The following is a 27,946-nucleotide window of genomic DNA, read 5'->3' as shown; positions in this document are numbered from 1 at the left end:
TTCCTTTAACTTATTTTACTGCGCCCTCCCCCTTTTTTACGCTTTCCTTGTCTTGGGCGTGTGAAAGTTTTTCTTTTAAGAAAGTTCTTATTATAAAGTTTTGTGCTGTTTTGTTGTCTCAATAAATGAATTCTGCATATTCTACTTGATTGTCTTGTCAATTTTATCATGTATTTTAATGTGTTTGTTCGCACCTCTCATCGAGTTGTAGGCAGATCTTTGGTCCTTTCTTGAACCATTGGCGCGTTTTATCTAGATCATGTGCGTGCTTAGTCATTTCTTGGACTATTAGTGCACTTCGTTTCAAGCCGTGCACTGAGCCTAGCCCTTTCTTGGACTATTGATGCACTTCATATAAAGCCGTGCACGGAGCCTAGCCCTTTCTTGGACTATTGGTGCACTTCATCTAAAGCCGTGCACGGAGCCTAGCCCTTTCTTGAACTATTGGTGCACTTCATCTAAAGCCATGCACGGAGCCTAGCACTTTCTTGGACTATTGTTGCATTTCATCTAAAGCCATGCACGAAGCCTATCCCTTTCTTGGACTATTGGTGCACTTCATCTAAAGCCATGCATTGAGCCTAGCCCTTTCTTGGACTATTGGTTCACTTCATCTAAAGCCATGCACGGATCCTAGCCCTTTCTTGGACTATTGATGCACTTCATCTAAATCCATGCACGGAGCCTAGCCCTTTCTTGGACTATTAATAATGCTTAATCGGGGTATATCATCACTCACAGCGCAGTATAATATAGATAATATTTATTATTCTCAGCCATTCGGCGTACATTAGACCGTTCAAGCATTGTAAGTTTTGAGCCATTTTCCATTGATAGGGGTATTGATGTGGGAGCCATTCATCCGCTTTAGGTAATAATATCCGTTTTCCGCTGCTCACTTATCATGTAGGGACCTTGCTAGTTAGCAGCGAATTTACCTGCTTTCTCATTGCATTGGACGTGCGGTGCGATTTTCACCACTACATCATTTACGTTGAAGACTCGTTCTTTCACCTTTTGATTATAGTATCTCGCTGTCCGCTTCCTGTACTTATCCGAGAATCGCTCAGCTCTGGCTCGTCGTTCTTATAAGGTATTCAGGTGTGCAAACCGACTGACATCATCCGGAGTAGTGAGACTTGCCATAGCCACGCGCGCAGATGGTATTGTAATTTCCGCTGGTAGGATCGCATCATCTCCATACACCAGGGAATAAGCGGATGCTCCTGTGGAACTTCTTCTGGAGATACGATACGCCCAAAGTGCAAGTGATAGTTGTTCGTGCCAGCTCCTGTGATGATAATATACCTTCCGGCTTAATATCCTTAATAACGTTTTGTTGGTAGCCTCAGCCTGTCCATTCCCTTGCGGGTATTATACAGTCGAAGTGTGGAACTTGATCCCATACTGGTCCAACAAATCTATGACAGTCTAATTAACGAAAGAAGTGCCATTATCCGAGCGTATGATCATAGGTGCCCCGAATCGACAGATGATGTGCCCTTTGATGAACGCGACAATTTTTGCGCATGATTAGTCTCGGAGTGGTATAGCTTCAACCCATTTGGTAGAATATTCAGTCGCGGTGATGATATACTTGTGACATCCGGACGAGGTTGGATCTATATGCCCAATGATGTCGAGTCCCCAGCTATGGAAAGGCCATGGGGTGACGACGCTGTGCAACCAAGTATGTGGGGCATGGATCAACAATCTGTGACTTTGACATTGTTGACATCTCTTTAAGTGTTCGGCGGTGTCGAACTCCATTGCAGGCCAGTAATATCCTACTTCGTGTAGCTGCAGAAAGTGCTTCCGCATACCCTGGCACTCGCCATTGTGGGTTGTAGCCATGAATGTTTCCGCCTCTTCCTGTGATAGACAATGTAATACCTTGCCTCCGAAACTTTTCCTCTAAAGGACGCCTTCACTTATGAAGAATCGTCCGAACATCCTTTGAATTTTTAACGCCTCCTGTTTGTTTGACGGCAGGCGCTCATGCTGGATGAAGTCCATGTAGGGTTGTCTGCAGTCCACTATCTCTGCACTGCATATTTCTGTCTGTTGCGGAGGTGCTTGGCAGTCGTCGCATTTGTCTTGGATCACAACTGCTTGAACTGCCATGCTTGGCCAGTACATGCCCATCCTTTGCAACCGTCGATATAACAGGATTCCTCATGTCTGTCCGCATGACTCCTCATGGACGCGATTCAGTATTTCTTGTGCCTATGATTTTCCTACGCACCGTGATAAAGCGCCTCCAGATGTTCGAAAGTATAATGCTCCTCGTATTAAAACAAATTGCTTTAGTACTTTTACGGGAAATACTTGATCGTTCGCTCCTCTAGTCAGGTCCTCGATATATGTTGTTCTCCAATCATCTTTTAGCTCGAATGCGGCGTCCTCTTTCCATGTGCTGGGCACTGCTTTCTTTTTTACCACTATAGTGCCTTCATCGGATTCGTTTAATTGTATCTTAGCCGCTAGCGTATCCATAGCGTCCGCGTGTTTATTAATAAATCTTCCTGTATGCTCCACGACGGTGCTTCCCTTTCTTGCGATCAACTCTTGGGCTTCCGCTCGATATGGCGCAAGATGTGCTTTTTTCACCTGAAAGTCGCCCGATATTTCGTTTGTGACTAGCTTTGAGTCCCCTTTGACATCAATGGCTCCCAGGTTGAGTTCCTCCTCCAATCGCAATCCGACGATCAATGCTTCATACTCCGCCACATTGTTGCTACACTCGAAGTCCAGCTTGAAAGCGAAAGATAACAATTCTTTCTTAGGCGTTTCGAAGACTATCCCTGCTCCTCCATAAGAGCCGTACGAAGACCCATCAAAGAACATTGTCCAGCGTTCCTCTTCTTCAAGTTCAGCTACCTCGCCAGGTATTTCCTCACTTATCTATGTCATGTCCATTCCTGGTAATGCTGCTAACAAATCCGCAAATGCTTGCCCTCGTACTCCTTTCGATCGCTGATATTTTAGTTCGAACTCGGATAATTGTAGCAGCCAGCGAGCTGTTCTTCCGGATAATACGGTTTTTGTTGCTAAGTAGGCAATTGGATTAGCCATAGCCATCACTATGGTTTCATGAGCAAGCAGGTATGATCGTAACTTTTGCGTGGCATAGATAAGCGCTAAACATGCTTGCTCTTCCATTGAATATCTGAGTTTCGCGTCTCTGAACCCTCTGCTGATATAATGGATTGGGATAACTGGTCGTTACCAAGGTCTTGAGCTAATAACGCTCCAATTTCCACGTTGGTAAACGCCGTATATAGATAGAGGGGATCGCCTTTGACAGGGGATCGTAGGACTCTTGCACTTATCAAACACTCCTTGAGCTTCTGGAAGGCTTGCTCTTACTTGTCACCCCACTCGAACGGTTTGTTCTTCTTCAGTAGTGGTGTAAACGCGCACATCAGTTGTGCCAGGCCCGGAATGAACCTCCGAACATAGGATACCCTTCCAATAAAAGTTTGCAGCTATTTTACATTTGCCGGTGATATTACAGTGGTTATTTCTCCGACATTATCCGGATCAATTTGTATTCCCTTGTCAGTGACAACAAACCCTAGAAATTTTCCGGAGGTGGCACCAAACGCGCATTTGAGAGGATTCATTTTCAAGTGGTATTTTCTACATTTGTTGAAAACGTGCCTTAGATGGTTAAGATGATCCTTTCGTGCTCGAGATTATACTACCACATCATCAATGTACACTTCCATGATTTGATGCATCATGTCATGGAATATTGCTACCATGGCTCGTTGGTAAATGGCGCCCGCATTCTTTAACCCAAAGGGCATGACTATGTAAAATAAATTTCTGTATGGGGTCTGGAAGGCCTTCTTGTGCGCGTCCTCCACCGACATCTTGATTTGGTTGTATCCGCTAAATCCGTCCATGAAAGAAAATATACCATATCCGATTGTATTATTTACCATCATGTCAATGTTTGGTACTGGGAAATCATCCTTAGGACACGCTCGGTTTAGATCTCGATAGTCGACGCAACATCGGACTTTACCATTCTTTTTCTCTACTGGGACGATGTTTGCTAACCACGTGGGGTGTTGGATTGGCCTAATGAAGTTATCCTTTAACAACTTCTCCACCTCTTCCTTGATAGCCAACTCTATCCCCTCAGAAAAGTTACGCCTCCGCTGTTTGACAGGTTGATACTCGGGTGAGACATTGAGGTTGTGTGCAATCAGGTTGCTGTCGAGGCCCGGTATTTCGTCATGCGTGAATGCGAACACATCTCTATATTCGCGAAGCAGTTTAATCAAACGTGATTTTTCATCTTCTTCTATATGCTTGCTGATACGGACGCATCAGGGTTCTCCCTATGAGCCGAGGTTCACCTCTTCTAGTCCGTCCATGGTTGGATCGGGCTTTATGTTTTCCTCAGGTAAATATTTTATCATTTTCTCTACCGAAATCAAGGGTTATATTTCTTCTCGCCAATCTTCACCAATTGGGGTTGCTTCCATCACGTTCTCTTCGTCCGCCGATGACATGACACAGTCGTGTTGTTGACTGGAAGCTTCCCCGGCTAATTGCTATAAGCGGTAAACGTGTCTGCCCACTGGTCGTGAGAAGGGTTTGAATTGAGTATTATTTGTTTCGACTATAACTCGCTTATTCCCCCGCGGCGGGTCTTATCCTTGACGGGCTAAAAACGTATTTGGCTTTTCCTTTTACTCCTGCCTCCGACTAGAATTCATCCCATTTAGGGAGGGTGATAAAACACTCTGTTTGTTCGTCTTGGTCTACGCCCGGCTGTGTGTAGAGGACTGCATCTTCTATGTAAGCCTCTTTTAGACCAAACAGATTGTTCGTGGTTGGGATCCGGAATTGTCTTCCTCCGATATTAGTCTTAACACATTGATGATACGTAGATGCGACCACTTTGTGGTTCAAAATCCACCCTCGCCCTAGTAAGACATGGAACGTGGTGTCATCCTCGAGTACGTAAAAAGGAGTTAGCGCTCTGATGGGTTCGATCTTCATCATCAGATGTACTATTCCCATTAACGTCTGGGTTTGTCCGCCAAACCCTCTTACAGTTGTTGCACGTGTTTTGATCGACGTTCTTGGTACTTCTAAGGATTCCAATGTGTGCAAGGAAATCATGTTGAGGGACGCTCCGCCATCTATGAAAGCTCACTTGAGAGGCTTCTTGTTGATATGGGCTGTGATATATAAGGGTCGGAGGTGCTCTCCTGGATAACATATATCTTCATCAGTGAATGTGATAGCTTCCCGCGACAACGGATTGTACGCTTTACCAAACGCGATGGCTGCAATAGATTTGGATGCTTCGCGGATTGTCCTCGCTAAAACCAAGTGAGTCAAAGAATTGCTGGGATAAAACTGTTTGGGAGAATTTACTAGCAACTCTGGTCGTATCTGAGAAGGTGTCCATCTCAATTGCCTCGTATGCTTCCTCTTCCTTCTCATATTCCCATGGTCTCCAGGTTTCCTCTCATGTAGGTTCATGGGAGATAACCATGACTTGGTGATGAGGGAGAGAATCCTTCTGAATGCTCTGCTCTCCTATTTCTAGATCGCCTCTGGCTCACTTCCTTTGCACTATATAGTGTAGAGAAAAACATTCCGTAGTCGGATGATGGACTCTTCTATGGTTGTGGCAGTACCGTTCATGCATCTTATCCGCTGCGGTCGGTTCCGTAACCACATGTGGTAGAGTTTCTTCTTTGTTAGGTACCCATTGCTCTAGAAGTCCTAGTATCTATTACCTGCTGCATGGTAGTGGCGGCGGCTTTGGTCTCCCTCCGTCTGTTCTTCCACCTCTCCTACTTGATTTTCCTCCCTGATAAGGGACAAAAGCAGCAACTCCTCCTTTACCTCTATCGCCCTCTTGATCATTTGACTCTGCATTAACAGAATGTAATTGCCAGCCATGCCCACTTATTCCAGCATCCGCGCAGTCTGATATCCGAGCTGCGACCTCTTCCACTTCTACGAAAGTTTGAAACTTAAAATTTGTTAAATTCAGCAGGAAGATCACGTCCATTCCTCGAATACAAATTTCCACCAAGCGCTCTTCTGGGATGTCCTCGTGACATTCGAGTGTGAAATCTCGGAAGCGGGTGATGAACTTTCCAATTTCTTCTCCGACCCGCTGGGTACACCTTCCCAAATCTATGGCGGTGACTCTCCTTTGGGCGGAATAGAACTTCTTCAGAAAGAGTTGTACCATGGCAGGCCATGAACTGATACTTCCGGGTTTCAAATTATCGTACCAGGTAAAAGCATTGTCCGTCAGTGACTTAGAAAACTCCCCGATACAAAGGCTTTCTTCTTGAGCATACGCATTCATTGCTGATATGAAGCGACTCACATGCTCGCGTGCATTTCCCTTTCCTCCATATGTCTTGAACTTCGGCGATGTATAATCTTTAGGATATGAGTAATCGGCGACCTCCATAGAGTATGGTGGCTCTAATGAATCATAGGCGCTGTGTTTTGTTACTCGATAGTTTGCTTCTAGATATTTGGCGATCGCTTCCTCTGTCATGATCGGAACCGTGTTCTTTGTACTAGCAACTTTAGCTGTCCCCGCGCTTTGTTCTCTTGCTCGCTTCAGTCGCCCGCGTATGTCCTGTTGCTTCTTAGTGGATGCGTCTAATTCCTCTTGTAATTCGGACAGTTCTCGCTCGCTGGTCTCTGCCGCGGCTCTCTCTTTAGGCGCTTCTTCTTTCCTCTAAGATCCTCCTGCTCCTTGTACGATAGGTGTAGTGATTACTGCTCGGACATGTACCTCTTCATCGCTTTCTCCTTGAATGTCTTCCATAGTGACGTGGTCCGGGTTGGGAAGTGCTCTACCCGCTGGCATCTCATGGCTCGCACCTGGGAGTATCATGCTGGACTATAGGCTAAGAACCTCCCACTGTGGTCGCAATGTTGATAGGTAAAATGTGGGAAGGAGGAACCAGCCCTAATCACAGAAAGTACTCCCAAGGAGAAGGTAGATAAGTAGAAGTAATGGGGAATTAATGATGATCTCATGAAGTGTACCTTCATTTCCTTTTATAACATCCCTCTTAAGAATAAACATTCATAAGATTAATATATTACTAAACTGCCATTTCCCTCTCCTTAAGTTAGCACCAAACCCTAAAGGGCTTTCACCCATGTCCCAACTTCCTTAGTATGCTCTTGTATGAACTAGGACTTTACATCTTAATGGGTTATGCCTAGTCCCCAAGTCTCTTTATTCCTTAGTGTAGAAGCCTTGATAGGTTAAGGGGCAACCATTTGGGGGAAACCATTTTCTAGGGTTAATTATTTTCATGTATCAACAATCGCTTTGCAACATATGGAAAATTATCTAAGAAGATTAGCTCGAGAATACAATAAACGGGTTAAGATAAGAGAATTTCAACCAGGAGAATTAGTGTTGCGAGAAATACTGGGTCAAGAGTGCCCGTGTCTGGAGCGTACCTTACCACTCTTGACAAGTCCTGACTATGATGCACTCGGTCCGAAGATACCCCACTTAGGGTGTGGTCTCGTAACCATAAACCTTATCGGTGGAGGGATAAGAGGCTGCGACATCAACTGGTTGTTGTATTACCGGATGGGAGGAGCCAACCTTAACCCGGTAGAGGTAAGCTTCCTTGAAGGGGAAACCATGGGGAATATAAGGATGACACCCTCCATTAGGGAGCTAAATTGTGTCAAAAGACGTAAATGTCATGAGGCTTTTTACTTAAGGGAGTATTAAGGCTTGTCATATTTACGCACGAGAAAAAACTGAAGAGGCAATAATACAAGAATATGATAAGGCGAGATCAAAGGGTCCTTACATTTAAGTGTAACGACCGCCTGCGATCTCGTCGCACAAAAATTAAAGATAATTAAGGAAAGATAAGACCTTTACTTATGAACGCAACATAAGACCTTATGAGAAAGGTTATATATAAACTAATGTTGTTTTGCAGGAAATTCACGAAAAATAGCAGGATCCGTAAAATTCATATACTTGTTTCTTACAATACATTTAATAAGAGGCAAGTAGGGGAGATAAAATAAAAAGATATTATCTTTCTTGATTAAGAAACAAGTTCAAAATGTATCAAAACATAAGAGGGGAATTCAGATAATTAAGGAGTGCGAAGACTAAGCATTGTTGGAAGGTACATCATCAATCTTGTGGCTTGGGGTTGGGTCCTTAGCTTCGACAGTAGTCTTATCAACAAAATAAACATTGCCAGATTTGTTCTTTTCAAGTTGATCCTCTGAAAAAGAAGCATCAATATCATCTTCATGATCTTTTTCATCATCGCTTACAAATTCATAATCATTATCTGGCTCTGGATATTTCTCGTCTTCGCTTATATTAAGGGAAGGGACAGTTAATGGAGAAAGAGAATTGCTCAGAAGGATTTGATTAACTAAAGTCTGAGCATTAACATGAGCCTTGCGAATAACTTATTCCTCAACATTCCTAGCACTGATTTCTGCGAAATTTTGAAGATATGCGAATCTTCTTCGCGCTCGGTCTCGAGAAGCGGTAAGAAAAACTTCAAGATTCATATAAGCAATTTTCAGATTCGTACGATCCTTGCGAACTTTAGCTAAGTCAGATCTCAACTGTGATATAATGGATTGATTCAACTTTTCGGACTCTGCAAAGATTAACATGGAATCATAATTTGAAAACAAAAATTCGAAGAAATAAATAAAAGGAATAGGAAATTTAAGGCAACCAACTCAAGCTGACTACCTTCCCAGAATTTATAAAAGGCAAGAGTGTTATTCTTCATACTTTCCATAGCTTTATCGAAATCGTCACCAACTAAACCATTGATACGAGATCGAATCTTCTTTTTATTAGCAGAGAGGGAATTATTATTTTTCTTAAGGTCATCATGGGAATGCTTCAGTTGATCATATTGTTCTTGAAGTTAGTTCATCTTCACAGTCAAGTTTATTTTACTTTGGATGATTTTTTCATTCTGGGTGTTTAATTCCTTAAATGAGGCTTCATGCTGAACTTCTAGTGAACGAAGAGCTTGTTCTTGACCATCATTTATTTTCTGGAGAATTAAGTACTGATGCGAAAACATTGCTTCTTTCTTCAAAAAAGAGTGCTTCTCCATAGAAAGAGTATGATTCTCTTCTGATAAGGTTTGATGTCTTAAATCAGCACTATATAACAATTTAGACATATGGGAAATTTGAGCATTTAATACTTCAATCTCTTGATTAAGATGACTATTTTCATGAGTTAGATTGTTAATCTGGTCAAGCGAATATGAGTGTTGGTTATTTAATTGATTTAATTGAATCTGCAACGTCTCATTATTCGCACGAGTATCTTCAGCAAGAAATTGGAAGGTGAATCTTTCCGCAACTCGCTTCTGGTTTAAATCTTAATAAATGCATGGATAAGTTTAAAGAGTGGGGATAAGCGAAGAAATATATTACAAGAAGAAATAAGTAAGAAGAAAAATACCTCTAAGTTTTTGGTTTTGGTTGCGAAGGCCATCAGAATCAAGGATCGCAACTTGGAGTTCTCCTTTCAGTTTACCTACTTCCTTTTCTAAAAGGGTGTTCTGGTGTGAAAGTTCTAATTGAGAACAACTGGATTTAAAACGCCTTTCATACAAAATCATTCGACGATGAGATCCCTAAGTAAGAAAGAAAATAAGGATAAGTAATAAAAATATTATAATCGAAACAACATATATAAGAGGTACTTACCAAAACATCTAGAGCAGTATGAAAACTTGGATAAATTTGAGAATGGATCTCCTCTCTTGTAGCCCTATTAGAAGGAAATTCACATAGAAGTTTGCTTAAAGCAGAACATATGCGAACTTTGTGAGGATCATTGGTGGATGACTGAGAAGAATTGATAATGTCAAGAAAAGTTTGAGAAGCAAACTTTACACTATCCAAAGATTTCTTATCAAGAGAAAGAGATTCCAATAAGAAAGAGGAAGATGAAGAATGGGAAATAGAAATAGAAGGAGAAGAAATGGTAAAATTCGCAGCGTTGTGAATATCCATATTATTTTGCAGGGTATCAGTGCTAATGGGCAAAGGGGAGTTCACAAAGGTGGAAACAGTTTGAATAACATCTGAAGCAAGTGTAGAAGCAGGAGTGGGGGTATCCTGTAGACCTTGATCAGTAACGGTTTTCTCTTCGGGAGGAAAAATTTCTTCGAGAGTAACAAATACATTCACATGAGAAGGAAAAATATTAGTTTGAACTGGAGAAGGAGGAATGACGTCTGTGATACCAAATTCAGGAATAAAAATATTTGGTTTAAGAGTTGTGGGCTTGCAAACTCTCTTAAGTTTCAGTCCTTTCCCTTCACCTGTCTCACAATCGGAATCCTACGAAAACAACGCAGATAAGAAATAGAGGCAACAATATTGTTTAATAAAAAAAAGGGATATTTCTTACTCCTTTGTTGTGAGAAGTCTTCCTCTTGAGAGATTCTTTGTCCTTGATGTCTGAAGAAGATTTAGGGTTGGAAACAGTTACTTTGAGGCCACTCGAAGAGGAATTTTTCCTGCAAACAGTAGGAAAAATGGTGATAAAAACATAAGATCGACATTGACAATTATGATCAACAATCGTAGTCAACAGAAGAAAAAGAGGATGATTTTGATAGAATGTACAAACCTTGGATTTGGATCCATGAGAATAATGGTGATAAAACAGCAGCAACAGTAACAAATGAATCTGGGAAGTAGAAGTCTCGAGAGAAAAGAGATATAAACAAAATCAAAAGAAACGAAGAAGTTATTTCTCAAGGACAAATCAATAAATAGAAAAGAAATATGACCGGTTAGAGACGGGTTGTATTGGTAAAAAGCAGAAGAATCGACTCGTGCAGAAAGAAAGGCTGAAATTACGGAAGAATGTCGACAAAACAAAATATGAAGAAATAAACATGTGCCGATAAGTTGGATTGAGAATTTCTCACATCGCTCACTCTATAAAGAGAATGGTGTGAGAAGAGGCAAAATGTAGGAGTGAAATATCGCACATTCATTATGTATGCAAAGTAAATGTCATCTAATCTAACCGAAGACCATCGCATATACTAATATTAGGATGACATATTTAATGATGTCAACATAATCACGAGTAAAGTGTGATGATCTGTGCGAAAGAGTAGAGTGTGCGAAGTTGAGCGAATGTACATGAGCGATTATAACGCACAGTGATTCCGAAAATAGGGGATTTATTAGCTGTCATCCATTATGTATTATCCTATGTAAGGGGAAGGAAACTGTGTATTGGGAGGGATCTTTAAGGTGAGTGATAGACAAGAAATTAGGGGAGAGAAAATTTATTTGGAGAGCAAATAAAATCTTTGTAATATTTTGTATTCGATATCAAGATCTTGATTAATAAATGAGTGATTTCCATCATGATTACTTAGAGAATTATATAGTATAGAATGGATGTGGTTGTAGGATTTCCTGCAACTACAGAATCAGTAGAATAAAGGAGCTAATGAGGTTAGCAGTCATCCATGCATGCATATCTAATTATGCCCCGTATGCAAACCTTACCTCTCTTGCTCTCTTAAGGCCATTTTCCGATAAATCTAGGCCTACAACATAGCGTCCAGGGTTTGCGATTGCAATCACGTCGTGTCCCTGCCAGTTTGAATATTCAGTAAGCGGCTAAAAATGTAAAGGGAAGGAAAAAACTGCAGCTGGTTACTTAAATCTACATATAATTGTAAGGTGCAAACTTAAGTCACATAATTAAAAATAACCCATATATCTCTACTGGCCGGCACATCCCAAAACTTAATTGTGGAGTATATATCATTATGAAATTTATGATTATCCGGGGTGTGAGACAAATTAAGTTAAACTGTCAGATTCTAATACACTAAAGTTCTAAAGATGAGTGTGTTAATAAGGAACTCACAGCCCCACATCCAGGCACTAGAACTCTGCCTTTGGGAAGGGTTTCCTTGTCAAGAAGTTGTAACAGTACAGGCGTTGGCTGACCCAAATCCCATGGTGTCACTCCTTGCTCCCAGCATTTGTCCCAACCACCTGAAAAAAACAATGGAAGCCTAACAGCTTACATAAAAGCTAAATTGAATCTACCCATATATATATAACTCTCTAGCACAATTGTTACCTGCGGAGTACTCATGTATGATACTCTGCATTTCTTCCACCTTCGAACAAAATATTGCAGAATTATTTGAATGACTTTCTTCTTCCATTTCTAAGTGTGTTGTTGCCATCGAAAGGAAGGGTCTATTTATGGGTAAAAGGCCCGGACTTGGGGGGAAGGATACTGAGAACAGTTAAAATAAAAAAGATTAGAGTATAAAACGGGAAAACCTTACAGAGAATTACAGTTGTGATGTTGCTATAAGAGCAAGCACATAGCCGCCTGATGCAGATCAGGACCACGAGGGCAAATTTATTGGGTACAGTAGTTGAAAAATTAACGGGTCAGTAACCTTAGATTAATTGGGAATGCCTATCTACACCAAAGAAAGCAAACATGAGTATTAACTAATGCAGTGTCGTACATTTTGGTTCCATGGTGATAATATAGCGAATCTCTTGTATAACCATTTCCGGCTGATAACCACAGAATTCTAATGTGATTCTAATGTAATGATGTAGCGAATTCCATCTGATAACAACAAAAAATCTACTTTTCTGCATTGAAGCATTGGGAAGGCCATTATTGAACTTGTTGTATGGTTGAAAACTTAATATGCCAACTTAATTAAGAATTTAATGCCTACATTATGGGACATTTTTGTTGGGCATGGTCACAGGGATACTACATTATTTTCTGAATACAGGAATACACCACACTATGAGGTGGAACTTGGTGAGCCAAATATTAATCGGTGGTTCTCTACAGACAACGAAAAAAAACCATGTTAAAACCGCCTCTCACAATTCTTTTCTAATTTGTGGGGCTCATTTTTTCGGGAGACGTGTAGGAGTGGGCTGTGTGGCGGTTTTTTCTTAGTTTTTTTCGTTGTCTGTTGATACTTTTCGATATTTGATAGGAGTATCTGACACTCTGACATTATTAAATTGAGCCTAATATTCATCGGGAGAGTTCCAAGTGTTTTTCACGTGGAAACTCTTATGTGAGGTGATTTCTTTTTTTTATTGGCCGTTGAAACTCTTCTGTGAGGTGATTTTTTTCTTCTATTATTGGCCGTGGAAATCAAGTGCCATGAACCTTAACTATTACGCGATTTCCAACTGTGGGTCTACAACACTACATTTTATTAAAAAAACAAAGTGGATTTTGATTGAAGTAAAATAACCGACGAGAATGATTAACTGACCGCGGGTTGAGATCCCGCGATCCCGCGGGATCCACACCAATAATGATCCCCTGTTGATCAGTGGTTTGGGGGGTGGGAGAGTTTTCTGCGAGGGTTGGGACAATCCTCGGTGCCCGACCCTCGGTAGCTCTATCATCTCTCATTAATAGCTGATGACGTGTTCAAATACAAAAACTTCTCAAGGTTGCTAATATGGGGTACTGGATTGTTACAGAGTGTATCAATCCATGTGTTAAAAGTGTTATATTTCTTATGATTTAACTCAAAAGGACTCGATAAATTAAAAAGAGAAAAACTTTTCTGGACCAAAATTGAATGTTGTGATTTCCCCCCTTTTTATTTTGAAGCAGATTTTGTGGTGTTACATGCAACATCAATTGAATACCATAATTGCTGAAGTCAAAAAAAATTTACTCAGAAAAGACTCAATAGATTAAAAAGAGAAAACATAGCTAACCACAAGCCAGTAGTGTTTGCCTTGAGAAATACAAAGGTGATGTAAAGTAACCAAAAGGAAAATAACACAAACCAGAACAACTAGCCCAAGGAGTAGCTATTAACTCCATTCCAATTGTACAAAACCGAGCTGATAGAGATATTTCCAAGTTTTCAACCCACTATCCAGTTGAAAAACATACATTTTTTTTTTTATCTAGAGAATAAACTTGTTTCTTAAATAGAAGAAACATAATAGTCTTTTTCCATCTGGTTATTAACTTTTGAAAGAAAATTATTTACAAAACTCAATTAGCCCTATCCTCTCTGGCTTTTTTAGCTAAATTGTGAGCCACACTATTAAAAAGTCTGTTGACTGCTTTACAAAACCAGTAATTACTACTTGATAACCAAAACTTAATATTCAGAATATAACTCTCATTAGACCAATGTACTCTTCACAAATATAGGATCAAGAAGAAGATAAATCTTATGATGATAATCTTATCTATTCTGGTTACACAACTCATGAATATATAGAGCACAATATTATGATAAAGCAAAGATCCTATATACTAGGAAACAATATATTATCCTTAAATAAGGATATATATTAACACTCCCCCTCAAGTTGGTGCATAGATATCACACATGCCCAACTTGTCCAGAAAACTCAAGTATTTTTTGCATGACACTTCATGTGTGAGAATATATGCAAGTTGTTCTTCAGACCGAACTGGTGGCAGCTCAATAATGTTGTTGTCCAGCTTCTCTTTGATGAAGAAACTGTCAACCTCCACATGTTTAGTACGATCATGCTGAACAGGATTATGAGCAATATCACGCGCAACTTTGTTATCACAATACAGAGTAATAGGATCCTTGAGAGGAACCCCCAAATCCTTAAGGAGAAGCCTCAACCACAAAGTTTCACAAATGCCATCTGCCATACCTCTGAATTCAGCCTCTGCGCTTGATCGTGTAACAATATTTTGTTTCTTACTTCTCCAAGTAACTAAGTTACCTCCCACAAAGGTAAAGCAGCCTGCAGTAGAACGTATGCCATCTATTTCTCCTGCATAGTTAGAATCTGTATATGCCACAAACTTTTTATAATCTTCATTTTTAGAGAATAAAATTCCTTTTCCAGGAGCAGACTTCAAATACCCCAAAATACGAAAAACTGCATCCATGTGTTGTTCACCTGGATTTTGCATGAATTGACTAACAACACTGAGTGCATAAGCAAGATCTGGCCTTGTGAGAGATAGATACATCAATCTCCCCACAAGTCTTTGATATCTCCTTTTATCAGCAGGAACTTGATCAGGTTCAATACATAGATTTACCTTTTCTTCTAAAGGTGTATGGATTGGCTAACATGCTGACATGCCCACTTCTTTTAGCAGATCAAGAACATATTTCCTTTGTGATAAGAAAATTCCTTCACTGGATCGAGAAACTTCAATCCCAAGGAAGTATTTCAATGAACCAAGATCTGTCATTTGAAATTCCTTTGATAAGTATCTTTGCAAAGATTTCCTCTCCTATGGATCATTTCCTGTCACCACCATATCATCTACATATATGGTAAGAGCAGTAATTTTATCCTTCCTTTTCTTTATGAACAAAGTATGATCAGAATTACTCTGTCGATATCCAAAGTTCCTCATAGATTTGGTGAATCTTCCAAACCAGGCCCTTGGAGATTGTTTTATTCCATACAATGACTTGTTTAGCTTACATACCATCTTACCATGAGATCCTGGAACTGAAATACCAGGTGGGAGCTCCATGTAAACTTCTTCAGTTAATTCACCATGCAAGAAGGCATTCTTTACATCAAACTGTTGCAAAGGCCAATCCAAGTTTGCAGCAAGCGATAACAATACTCGTACTGTGTTGATTTTCGCTACTGGAGCAAAAGTTTCTGTATAGTCGATACCATAAGTTTGGCTGTACCCTTTAGCAACTAATCTTGCTTTATAACGTTCAATCTCAACATTTGCCTTGTATTTAATGGTGAAAATACAACGACACCCACAATCTTTCTTCTTTCTGGACAATCAACATAATCCCAAGTATCATTCTGAAAAAGGGACCTCATTTCTTCTTCTATAGATGCTCTCCATTTTGGATCAGCTAATGCTTCCTGCACATTGTTAGGAATAAAAACAGTAGATAGTTGATTCACGAATACCTTATTAGCTTTAGACAAACGATGGTGAGAGACATAATGAATCATAGGGTACTTAACCTTACTAGATATTTCAGGTTCATATTTGGGTTTAGGAATACCTCTGTTTACACGTTGTGGAAGTTGTCTCCTAGATTCTTCAAGAACATCCGTAGCAGACGATTGGTTTGGTGTTTCATCTTCTTGAGGTAATGTAGACTCTGGAATCTCTTGTATCATAACCTCATCTTGAATCTCTATATCACGATCTAATATTGTACTTTCTGTTTCTTCTCGTGAAGAACTTTCATCAACAGATTCTCTTACCATATCATCAGAGTTGACAATAACATATACATAAATTTGATATATCTTCATCATAGTTAAGAGTCTGAATTTCCTTATGGTACCCCCCCTGAAGTTCAGACTCACATGAAAAATACATAGTATCTTCATGAAATACAACATCCAAAGTAACAAACATTCTTTTGGTTGGAGGATGATAGCAACGATATCCCTTTTTAGTTGTTGCATATCCCACAAATACACACTTCAGAGCTCTAGGAGCCAACTTATCACGTTGGTTCTTGTGCAGATGAACATAAGCTACACAACCAAACACATGAGGCGGCAGATTAGGAACAGTTGGAGCCACAACTGCTTCAGCAAGAGCTTGATGGGGTGTTTGAAACACAATGGTACCGGATGACACTCGATTGATAAGATATGCTGCAGAAGTAAGTGCCTCTCCCCAGTACATCAGTGGCATATGTGCTTCTATCAATGAAGTACGTACCACTTCCAGTAAGTGACAATTCTTTCTCTCTGCTACTCCATTCTGCTGAGGCGTATTAGAGCAAGTAGTTTGATGAATAATCCCGTGTCCCTCAAAATAATGTTGAAGGTCAGAATCCATATATTCACCACCATTATCACTACGAAGTACTTGAATCTGTTTGTTATACTGAGTGTTAATCATCTTATGGAACTTCTGAAACAAGGCGGTAACTTCACTTTTGTTTTTCATGAGACACACCCACGTCATTATAGTGAAATCATCAATAAAAGTAACAAACCATCTTGAACCACCCAGGGTAGTAGTTTTAGATGGCCCCCAAACATCAGAGTGTATGATCATAAAGGAACTGCACTCTTATTGAATGATAATGGAAAAGAAGCACGATGGCTTTTTGCAAGTTCACATACTTCACAATGAAAACTAGAAATATCAAGTTTTGCAAACAAACTAGGAAATAAATTTTTTTAAATAACCAAACGACGCATGTCCCAATCGTCGATGCCATAACAAAATTTGAGATTTTTGTCTCTCCCCCTCAGAACCATCAGCAAGAAGAGTTTGACGCAGCTTATCCGAACTACTTGACACCAAATCCATATAATACAGCTTCCCACGCTTAACACCATAACCAATCGTTTGCTTCGTTGTGATGTCCTTAAAAACACAACAGTCAGGCCAAAATATCACTACACAATGTAAAGTATTAGTTATTTGGGAAACTGATAGGAGATTACAGTCTAATGTAGGAACTACTAAGACAAAATCTAAGTTTAAAGTTTCAGGGAGAGATATTGACCCTTCACCAGTAATTGGAGATTGTGAGCCATTTGCAGTAGACACTGTTTTTTGTAAGGATGGTTTAAGGGGAGAGATTTGTTTAGAATCACATGTCATATGGTCTGTGGCACCGGAATCAACTATCCATGAATTATTCAAAACAAGTGAAGAAACATTTAATAACTTACCATCGTTACCTGTCCTTGATACTGATGCAGATATTACCATGGAATCCTTCCTTTCTTTGTTGAAGCCATTGGAGAACCAGAATTTTTTTTTGTCTCCTTCTTCCTCTCCAGATGTTGATCCCACCAATCTGGATATCCAACCAAATCGAAACACATGTCAATTGTATGTCCAGATTGATTACAGTGTGTACACTTAAGTGATTACTTGTCCACCTCAGTCTTTGAGTATCTCTGAAAAAACCCTTTTTGATTGTACCGTTTTCGAGTTGCCATAGCAGCAGGTTCAACTTCTTCCGATTCTTTTGCCATCGTTGTATCGTCGAACAGATTCACGACGAACGAGTGCATAACATGATTCCAATCTGTTCAAAACTTTCATCTAATCCAGCAAGGAATATATGCACCCTTAGGCGCTGAATTGATTTTCGATAGGCTTCAATATCATTAGAATTCTCCATAACCACCTTGTCACGATGATCCAGCTCTCCAAATATTTCAGTTAGTTCTCCATAATAAATTGAGAGTGCTCTGCCATTTTGTTTTGTCGAAAACGCTCGTCGATTTAGAGTAAATACCTGCATCTCATCATCTCCATCATAAAAGGCTTTAGATAATGCATCCCAAGTCTCTCTAGAAGTAGGTAACCGAATATATCTCTTCATGATTTCAGGTGACAAAGACATTAACAACCATCTCTTGAATTTTTGATTATATGTGTGCCACTTCTCATATCTTGGATCTTCCTCGGTAGGTTTTCTTGTCCTTCCCATAATAAAGGAGGTTTTTTCTTTTTCAGCGATATGCATCTCCATGATTTGTGACCACAAATCATAGTTTGTTTCATCAAGAACAATCCCAGGCTTGAATACTGCCCTTCAAATTGAACGATAATAGGAGCAAATTTGTTTTTCATCTGCCCTTTTTGTTTTGATTTATTTTGGTATAATTCTGAATCACTACCCATGATTCAAGAACCCTAGCTCATAGATACCATCTTCACAAATATAGGATCAAGAAGAAGATAATTCTTATTATGATAATCTTATCTATTCTTGTTACACAACTCATGAATATATAGAGCACAATATTATGATAAAGCAAAGATCCTATATACTAGGAAACAATATATTATCCTTAAATAAGGATATATATTAACATGTACATTACTACTAGGTACATTGATGGACTTCACCACTGATTCACAATCTGATTCTAAGATAACTTTCTCGAAACCAAGATATCTTATCCAGTCCACAACCTCATCAATAGCTTTACATACCATCATTTCTGCTCCACGCTTCGCAATTATTCCTCCATATGCATGAAAGTATCTACCCTTGACCCTAAGGCATTTCCTTGCAAAATTACGAATGATCAATCCTATACTTTCTTCACCTGTAAATTCAATGAAGGAACCATCCGCATTTATTTGCACATAGTGGCATTCTGGGAAATCAAATCCTTAACCTTTAGAGATAACTATTATTTTGAGAACCATTAATAACTGAATAGGTAAATTGGCTAACCATATGCTTAGTTCTCGCAATATATTAAGGATACAAGGCTTATCCCCTTGAAGAATCAATGAGCATCTTTCTTTTCACATCATTCAAGCTTTTGTCATACAATTGTAAAGATGAGTTTCAGTATTCATATCATAGTTAGAGCCACTTACCTTTTGAAACCATTTGTTGACCCAATCAACAAAGTTTGAGTAATCACCAGAATCTGAATAGACTTTATATTCACAGCTTGCCATATTGATTTAGTATGACGTATACCCACGTCACCAAGGCGCTACATTGATAGTTAGTGGAATAGGCATGAAGCGTATTGGCCGACAAAATATAGCTTCATAGCCAGGGACTAGGAATGCCATTGACATATGCATCATGCGACAAAATATAGCTTCATAGATTGAGTTGTCCCAGCTCAAGTAATGAATTAAGGACACGAAACAAATCAGGGAATGACTTAAGCATTGGACTAAGTCTTGTCCAAGGATTTAGCAATACATTCGCAACAGTGGAAAAGCCAAACATGCAATTGTTGTATATATGTCGGCCAAAATAATGTGAGTGATGCAGAATCCTCTTTTTTTTTTGATCGATCAACAACGGGAATTGAACCCGCAACCTATAGGTTCGGAGTCCAACCCCTGGCCAACTGGGCTAATGCCAGTTGGTTTATGCATAATCCTTATTAGCTGAGCTAAACAACATGATACTAAGTCTTGCAGTGGTATAAATTTACTCATATGATAGTTTCCAAGGGAGTAAAGTTCTTGGCCAGTCTAAGTGTTGTGCCATCATGGTACATTATGGCTCAGGAAGACTCTCACGATTTAGTTGTGCGCATCACACACGTAGCAGAGTTTGGAGATGGATTGGAACGGTTATGACAAGGGTTTATAACTTTCTTTTAGCAAGAATTACTACCAAGGACAAGTGCAACCTCGATTGGCATACAACACAAAAGAATGGCAGTTGAAAAACAATGTTGGTAATTATGGAAACTGCCTATGGACAGATGGTTGTCCTTAAGCCCGTGCACCTGTTAGCACGCGATTTTGGCACTATAAATAGACTAGGAGAATAAGGTACTCACTAGTCTTCAGTTTTTGGTAGAAGAACCCCTTGTAACAGATTGAGAGTTAAGCTTAGTTCGAGTGAATAAGCTTCTAAAGTGTATTATTGGGCAAAGTTGTTATCTTTCCCTTTATGCAATGAAATGGATTATGTTTGCATTGCTTTGGAATTTTTTCCTATTAATCTCTTGAAATAATTGCACGGAAAAACCTCTAGCACTGTATGAAAATTATTATGAGTTAAAGAGAGAAAATCCCAAGTCTTCCGTTGCCAATCTGAAGGATTATTGCCGTTTGTATTTGGTAGTGCAAACTTATAAGGATGAAGTATCTATGTATCATAGAATTGCGCATAGAACCATTGTGTTTCTGGTTACGGGGTTAAGAAAACTTGCATAGGCATTTTTAGGACATGACAGTTGGGTGTCAGAGCCAGGTTGCTTTGTTTTGATCTGGTTTTGGAGGATTTTCTCTCATTTTTGTCGCTTGAAAAACTGATTCAATATAACTAGCATGAGGAGCCAGATTTATATGGGTATATTATCACACATAAAAGATACGATTGGGGAAGAGGTGCGCCATCCTAACGATGCTAACTTTAACGCAACTCTGATGAATCGTATCCAGACCTTGGATAGTCATGCCGCTGAGATGAACCAAGCTATCCAAGCTGCAACTGCTAGCCATACTGATTTGGAAGGCCACATCAATACTGTAAATACAATGTTCACAGATTCATTCGATGAACTAACTTCTAAGACAGACATGCTGAGAAGAATGATGAGAATGACTAACATCACTGCTGGTGCTGGTGTTGCGAGGATGAAGGTCCCTAAGCCAAGAACATTTTATGGTGCACGTGATTCCAAAGAGCTTGGGAATTTTTTATGGGATATATAATAATACTTCAAGGCTTCCAAAACTGCAGAAGATCATAAAGTTACTCTAGTGAGCATGCACCTGGTTGGTGATTCTAAACTTTGGTAGAGAACAAGAAAATTTGAAGACTTACCCGCTGGTCGTCCTGTTATCATGACTTGGCCAGTCATGAAGGAGGAACTGAAGAATCAGTTTTCTCCGAGCAATGTTGCTTGGTTAGCACGGGAGAGTTTGCGTAAGTTGAGGCATATTGGTAAACCACTAAGTTTAGACATATTGGTACACCATGAGGCTACATAAAGGAATTCTCGTCCATGATACTAGATATTCACAACATGTCAGAGGAAGACAAGTTGTTTAACTTTACTTCTGGTGTGCAACCTGGGCTTAAGATGAAGTCTAAAGGAAAGGTGCCAAAGAACTACCTTCAACTATGGCCATTGTAGACAATCTTTCCTATTATCGATTAGTTAATACCTCGAATGATGCGAAAAAGGGTAAGGACAAGAAAGGCCATAATCATAAGGACAACAAGAAAGGCTCGGATATGAAGGATAAGCACGTACCAAAAGATGATGATACATCTGCGAAAAACAAGACTAGCAGATGCTTCTTGTGCAAATGCCCTCATCTGGCTCGAGATTGTCCTAAGAGAGGAAACATGTGTGCAATGGTCACTTAGGAGCGATGAAGTTGAGGAAGTACATCATGTCAATCCGTATCAATTATGCAATATTGTGGCACATAAACAAACATCACAGCAAAGTCAAATTGGTGCTGGTTTGGTCTTCGTGAAAATTGGTATCCATAACCACAAAATGTGGGGGATGGTCGATACTGTTGCATCACATACTATTATGAGCTTGACATTGGCAGAGTATCTCAGTCTGAAAGTGTACAAGGCTGATCATTATATGAAGACTGTGGATGACATTTCCAAGCTATCAAAGGAATAACAGTAGAAAATATTGAAGTTGGTAAATAGAGATGAACTATTGATTTATGTATCTCAATGAATTTGAGATGATCCTAGGAAATAACTTGCTTTTAACATTGCAAGCTATAGTGATGTCTCACCCGAGTAGGTTGTTCATCCAAGACCCCAGGGCCCTATGTTTTGTCAAGGGATTGAAGATTGTGAGTCCATATGATATGAGAACTGATAGATGTCAGTGCTATTCAGTAGGCGCCAAGGCGCTCTTTTAAAAGAACTCTTGGTGAAATGCACGAAGAAGTTGGAACTCCTGTTGTGGATCTAAGCATACCATATTCTCCTTAGTCAAGAAGGTATGGATGGGGGTGTTGCAATGCTATAGAAGTTGTGCTTAAGCCTAGTTTGGAATTCAATGTTTGTTTAAGCTTGTAGTTGTTGTTATTTTCTTAGGTCTTGAGAAAGCACACCATGTGCAGGGACGGAGCTGTTAATGGGGTGTGTGGAACCGTGGACTCACCCAAACTTACGAAATAACTTAATGGTGGGTTTGTTCGCAGAATTCACGATTTGTAGGATTCATAATTCCATGGGATTACAAATTATGGGATTTCATGTAAATCCTTCGTGTGTTTGATAACTCATTTAAAATTTTTATGATTCATAGAATTATCATGTTTTAAAGTCCATATATTTTGGTATTACCCTTGGAATGCTAAAATTGTGTGTATATATGATTTAAAGTTAAAAAAAAATGGGTCCATAAATCTCTTAATAAGTTTCCCAACAAATCTTAGGAGGAGGGGTCGGACTCCATATGAAGGATTTGCTGGAAAACCGATTCCCATGAAAAACATGATTTCAAGAATTTGAGCAACCAAACATACTAAAGGAAACTTAATTACACCAAATCCCATGACCCATAAATCCCACTTTTAAAGTTTTACATCTAAACCCACCATAAGTAGTACTATTAGCCGTCACATATCCAAGAACTCGGCAGTCGGAAGCAAAATTAGATAAGTTTGAGTAGTACTATTTTACTCGCTAAACTAGCGTTTCCCTCGAGGGAGGCTTCCTGGGACAATTGTTTTGTCAAAAGATTATAACAAATCTTATTGGCCTTCATATTACGTTAAACCCCATAGATTTAGATTCACGTTGACGTGGCAGCCATATCTCCAGATTTTAATCTTGAGGCAAGCCGAGATGAGCTTCTTTGTGTTGGAATCACAACTGGAAGATCTTTCTTCTACCTTTTCGTTCCTTGATCGTTACCTTTCTTTCTACCTTTACTCTACTGTAAAATTTTATTCATGTTCTTTTTTTTCTGCACCAGCATCATCCTGGATTTAGGCATATGAAAACAATCTAGGTAATAAGTGTTGGGTGCAATAATCAAAAACAAAGAAAAATCAAATAAGCAAAAGTTATTGATACTTAGCTCCTTTATAATGGAAGTGATTGCTTTGACGAAACGAACAAGCTCCCCGTATCTCCGCAACAGTAACAAGGCAAAACGTTGGAAAATAGAGTGAGTCACGTGTTCAACACGCTGTCCTTAAGACATTAGCGCCCGGCTACACTCAAGAGTGATGCTATAGCCCTCACAGGACGGATATCTCCAGGATAAAACACCCTAATACACCTACTACTAGCATATGTAGTAGATGCTCAACTTGAGCTTGGCAACTCCGAAAAAACCGTTAAGGAAAATCGCGAATGCTTAAAAACCGGTATAAAATATTTTCCCTTAGGGGTACCTCTAAAATATAGAGCAACCCCTTTCCAATATATTTTACAAAAGTATTGAATTTCTTTATATAATTGACAAATACAACTTAAGAAGAAAAACTCCCCGATGTGGGACTAAAAGCTTTATATAGTTTCTTAAAACTACTAAAAATTGGAAACTCCACGATGTGGGACTAAAAAGTTTCATTCACAAAATAAAACAATAAATTATAATTTTTTATTAAAACTTTAAAAAATTATTTTTTTTATTAATCGTTTTCCAACAATCCCCCACATGAATGAAAACTCAATAAAACATGAAAACACAGATAGATCTTGGTAAATAAACATCCCAACCTCACGATCCAAACAGACTGATCGTGCAAGTGTTGAAATCATACTAGTCATTTCTACGTCCTCTCCCTCACACAAAAGTGTGTTGACCCCAGGGTCATACTATGGATTGCATAAATCATAATAGTATTGAGAGCTTTCATCTTTAATTCTCACATGGTGAGACTATAGGTATATTTCAACAAAGTGAAAAAGCATGAACTAGTGAACCCTTAGTGACCTTTAGGTCCTAAGTTCCAGTAATACCAAAACCATCAAAATGAAAATCACATAAAAAACGCAGGAAATACCATTTTAGGCAGAGGTGTCCATGAGGTCTTGAACCTTTGCTTAGTGAGATATTACCAGAATTACTTGCTAGAGACAGTGAACTATGTCTTGAACTGCTAGCATTTGATGTAATTCGTGATAACAACCACGGGTGATATCTCCAAGATTGCTGCCAAGCTCGTGCCGTTTTGTCCGTTTTGGCCCTGGACGTATCCTGTTTCTCAGAATGCTCTAGAGAATCAGCTCATATTCTCACAGGAAGCGACCCACTTCCTCATTCAGATAGGTGAGTTTCCATAAAGAGTGTTACTGCTACACCCCACTTCAATCTTAAATTGAAACTATAGAACTCATTAAGACTTATTAAAAAGTCATCCTCCACATGCAGTCACACTATCACGTCTACACCATAGGGAAGGGACAGAGAATGAAAATCTCTGATAGTGTTTACCTTTACCCACCACAAATTAGTTGTCTCATTCGAAACCTTGATCATGGGATCTCCAGTCAGCAAGGTTGAGTATCCTTCATGGCAAGTTTAATATATGAGCTTAAGCCCCAACCCCTCGATGCATTTTTAACTATCTCTTTGTATAAACCTTTCGTCAAAGATTGCGCGATATTCTCCTTGGACTTTATCCAATCAATGGAAATAACGCCGATTGATATTAGTTATTTCTTAGCTTTAACTATTATAGCTTGGCTAACACAATGTATAGATATAGCTGGCACATGCCTATGCCAAAGAGGAATGTCTTCTAAAAATCATCTTAGGCACTCGGCCCCCTCTCATGATTTATCTAACGCAATACTCTCAGATTCCATAATGAATTGAACGATATGTTTGTTTGGAAATCTTCCAACAACAAACCCACATGTTAGAGTGAAACCATATCCACTCGTAGACTTAGACTCCTATGAGTCAACTATCCAGTTTGCATCATAAAGTCCAAAGGACAACAAGATACCTTTCATAAATCAAAAGAGTATTTAGGTACCATAATACTCTACTCAGTGCATCTGAATTCTCTTGCTCTGGACTACAATTATATCCACTTAACTTACTCATAATATAGGCAATGTCTGGACTCTTACAGTTCATTAAATTCATCAGACATCCTATAACTTTTGAGTATTCAAGTTAAGATACTCCACTACCCTTATTTTTCTTGAGACTACAAGAATAATCGTACGAAGTACAAGCAGGTTTACAATCAGACTGATTGTATCTCTTAAGCACAACTCAACATAATGAGAACGTCTAAGACTTATAAATGTTTGATTATCTTCTAATCCTCATCCCTAATATTACATCAAAAGGTCCCAAGTTTTTCAAGTCAATGTTCTCATTCAGTGCATGTTTTTAGTGGAATTGATCACATCTATGTTTGTATCAAGAATATCATCAACATACAAGCATACAATTACACAGACATCCTTAACAAGTTACTTGTAGACATACTTGTCAGATTCATTAATTTAAATCCACTATCCATTATCACATGATTAAATTTTCCATGTCACTGTTTACGTGCTTATTTGAAAACCATACAAAGATTTTTCAAATTACAAACTTTGTATTCACAACCTTTCACTACAAAGTCTTCAGGTTGATCTATGTAAATTTCTTTACCTAATTCACGGTTTTAGAAAAAGCTGTCTTAACATCCATCTGATGTATCTCTACGTTCTTTATGGCAGCAATAACAATTAGTATCTCAACGGAAGTAATTTCCGTCACAATTGAATTAGAATCAAGGAAATCTACACCTTATTTTAGTTTATAGCCTTTAGCTACCAACTTAGCTTAATATTTTTCCAAGGTTTCATCTACCTATCGTTTCCTCTTAAAGACTAATTTACATCCCATGGTCTTACAACCTGGAGGTAAACTAGAAAGCTCCCAAGTCTGGTTCCAACGGACTGAGTCCATTTCACTAAATGAAGCTTCTTACCAGAATGGGGTTTCAGTAGATATTAAGGCTTCTTTACAAGTCTGTGGCTCAGACTAAGCTAGGCATGTTATGAAGTCGGTTTCATAAGAAGTCTCAAGTCTAATTATTTTACATGTTCAAATAACTCAGCATCCCTAGATTCCGTAATAATATTCACACCAATGTCAGAAAAAATCAGAACACAGAACCAAAAATCTATTTGTAGAAGTATACTCAATATACCCTATACGAAAACACAATCAACATTTTTGGTTTCAATCTAGTTCTTTTAGGAAGAGGAATTACAATCTTAGTCAAATGCCCCCACACTTTGACACATTCATAAGAAGGTCATCTACCGTTCCATAAACCATATGGAGTTTCATCTGATTCTTAAAAAGGGTACTTTATTCAGGATATACTAGTTAAGAGGACTGCCTCCCCCCACAAGGCCGCAGGTAATCCTGAACTAAGGATACGGTTGTTATGTTCAAGGCTTCTAATTGGTTTCCAACTTCAAGTTTATACATCTTAAGGCTTCTAAGGCGTCATCCTTATCCTAAGCAAGTATACAAGATAGTACCTCGTACAATCATCTACGGAAGTTATAACCATCTTTTACCACAGTGGTTTTGGGTTGAACTCATGTCAACTAGGCCTAACTGAATTAATTCTAAAGGCTTAGAATTACTCTGAACATTTGTGCTAAAAGATTTTATAGCATATTTTGATTCTTCACAGATTTCACTTTTGTGTTCAAAATCCAAACTAAATTTGGGTACGAAGCCTATGCTAGCCAGTTAAGCATTGACTTATAAGTTTACGGTTCCAAGTCTACCACGTAAAACAATCAATCACACAAAGATATCACAAGAATCAACTACGTTCACATCATCAGTTTTTCCGTTAAGCTTATATAGACCCAAAGTCCTATAACTCTTGCTTAAAAAATCACTGCCTAGTTACAACAAGTTTTCCAGATTCAATTAAGATCTTAAATATTTTTCCATCTACAACAGAACAAGATACAAGATTTTCGCATATGCTCGGAACATGAAAACTTCATTCAATGTGAGAATATTACAGATATGAGCTTCTGCTCGACCTTTTCCTTTTATGCAACCTCTATTTCATATGTCCCTCGGAGATGACACCTTTATTCACAAATCACAATTCCAAATCAGAAAGTAAAATATGAGTTTTGAAGATAACATCTATATATACAAACTTCGTTTGAATCAGCGTTTCAAAAAACTCATGGTTACCCCACAAAAATTAATTTAGTTAACAACAATTTTCTGCTCGTCAGAATTTTTCAGAAACGTTTTTTTGTTTTGTAAAATATCAAAAAAATACTTTTACAACTCCAAAAATTCTGAAATCTTACGCGGGTAACTATCAGGATGTCTACTACGTTGTGTCTAAAGGGTTCATCGAAATTCCTTCTAGATTAAAAGATAAAATTGAAATTCTACAGATGACCAGAAATTCGTTTTTGTTTTTTCACTCCACAATTAACATCCATGATTCACAAACCAA

The 27,946-nt window shown here is 38.9% G+C and overlaps 1 protein-coding gene across 1 annotated transcript in view; it reads right to left on the bottom strand.

Moving 5' to 3' along the window:
* LOC113328281 (probable thiol methyltransferase 2) overlaps positions 1-21,707 on the bottom strand; it is a 32,754-nt gene extending 11,047 nt beyond the window's left edge. The window contains exons 1-3 of the mRNA XM_026575398.1: positions 21,674-21,707; positions 11,939-12,069; positions 11,572-11,658 (exon numbers count right to left, since the gene is read on the bottom strand). Coding sequence (XP_026431183.1) covers positions 11,572-11,658; positions 11,939-12,069; positions 21,674-21,707 — 252 coding nt within the window. The remainder of the gene's footprint in view (positions 1-11,571; positions 11,659-11,938; positions 12,070-21,673) is intronic.
* Positions 21,708-27,946: the final 6,239 nt, after the last annotated feature.

The sequence above is a fragment of the Papaver somniferum genome, chromosome 1 (assembly GCF_003573695.1).
Source record: "Papaver somniferum cultivar HN1 chromosome 1, ASM357369v1, whole genome shotgun sequence".
NCBI classification, from domain to species: domain Eukaryota; kingdom Viridiplantae; phylum Streptophyta; class Magnoliopsida; order Ranunculales; family Papaveraceae; genus Papaver; species Papaver somniferum.
Note: the sequence above shows the minus strand (reverse complement) of the source record. Positions and strands in the feature narration are given on the sequence as shown.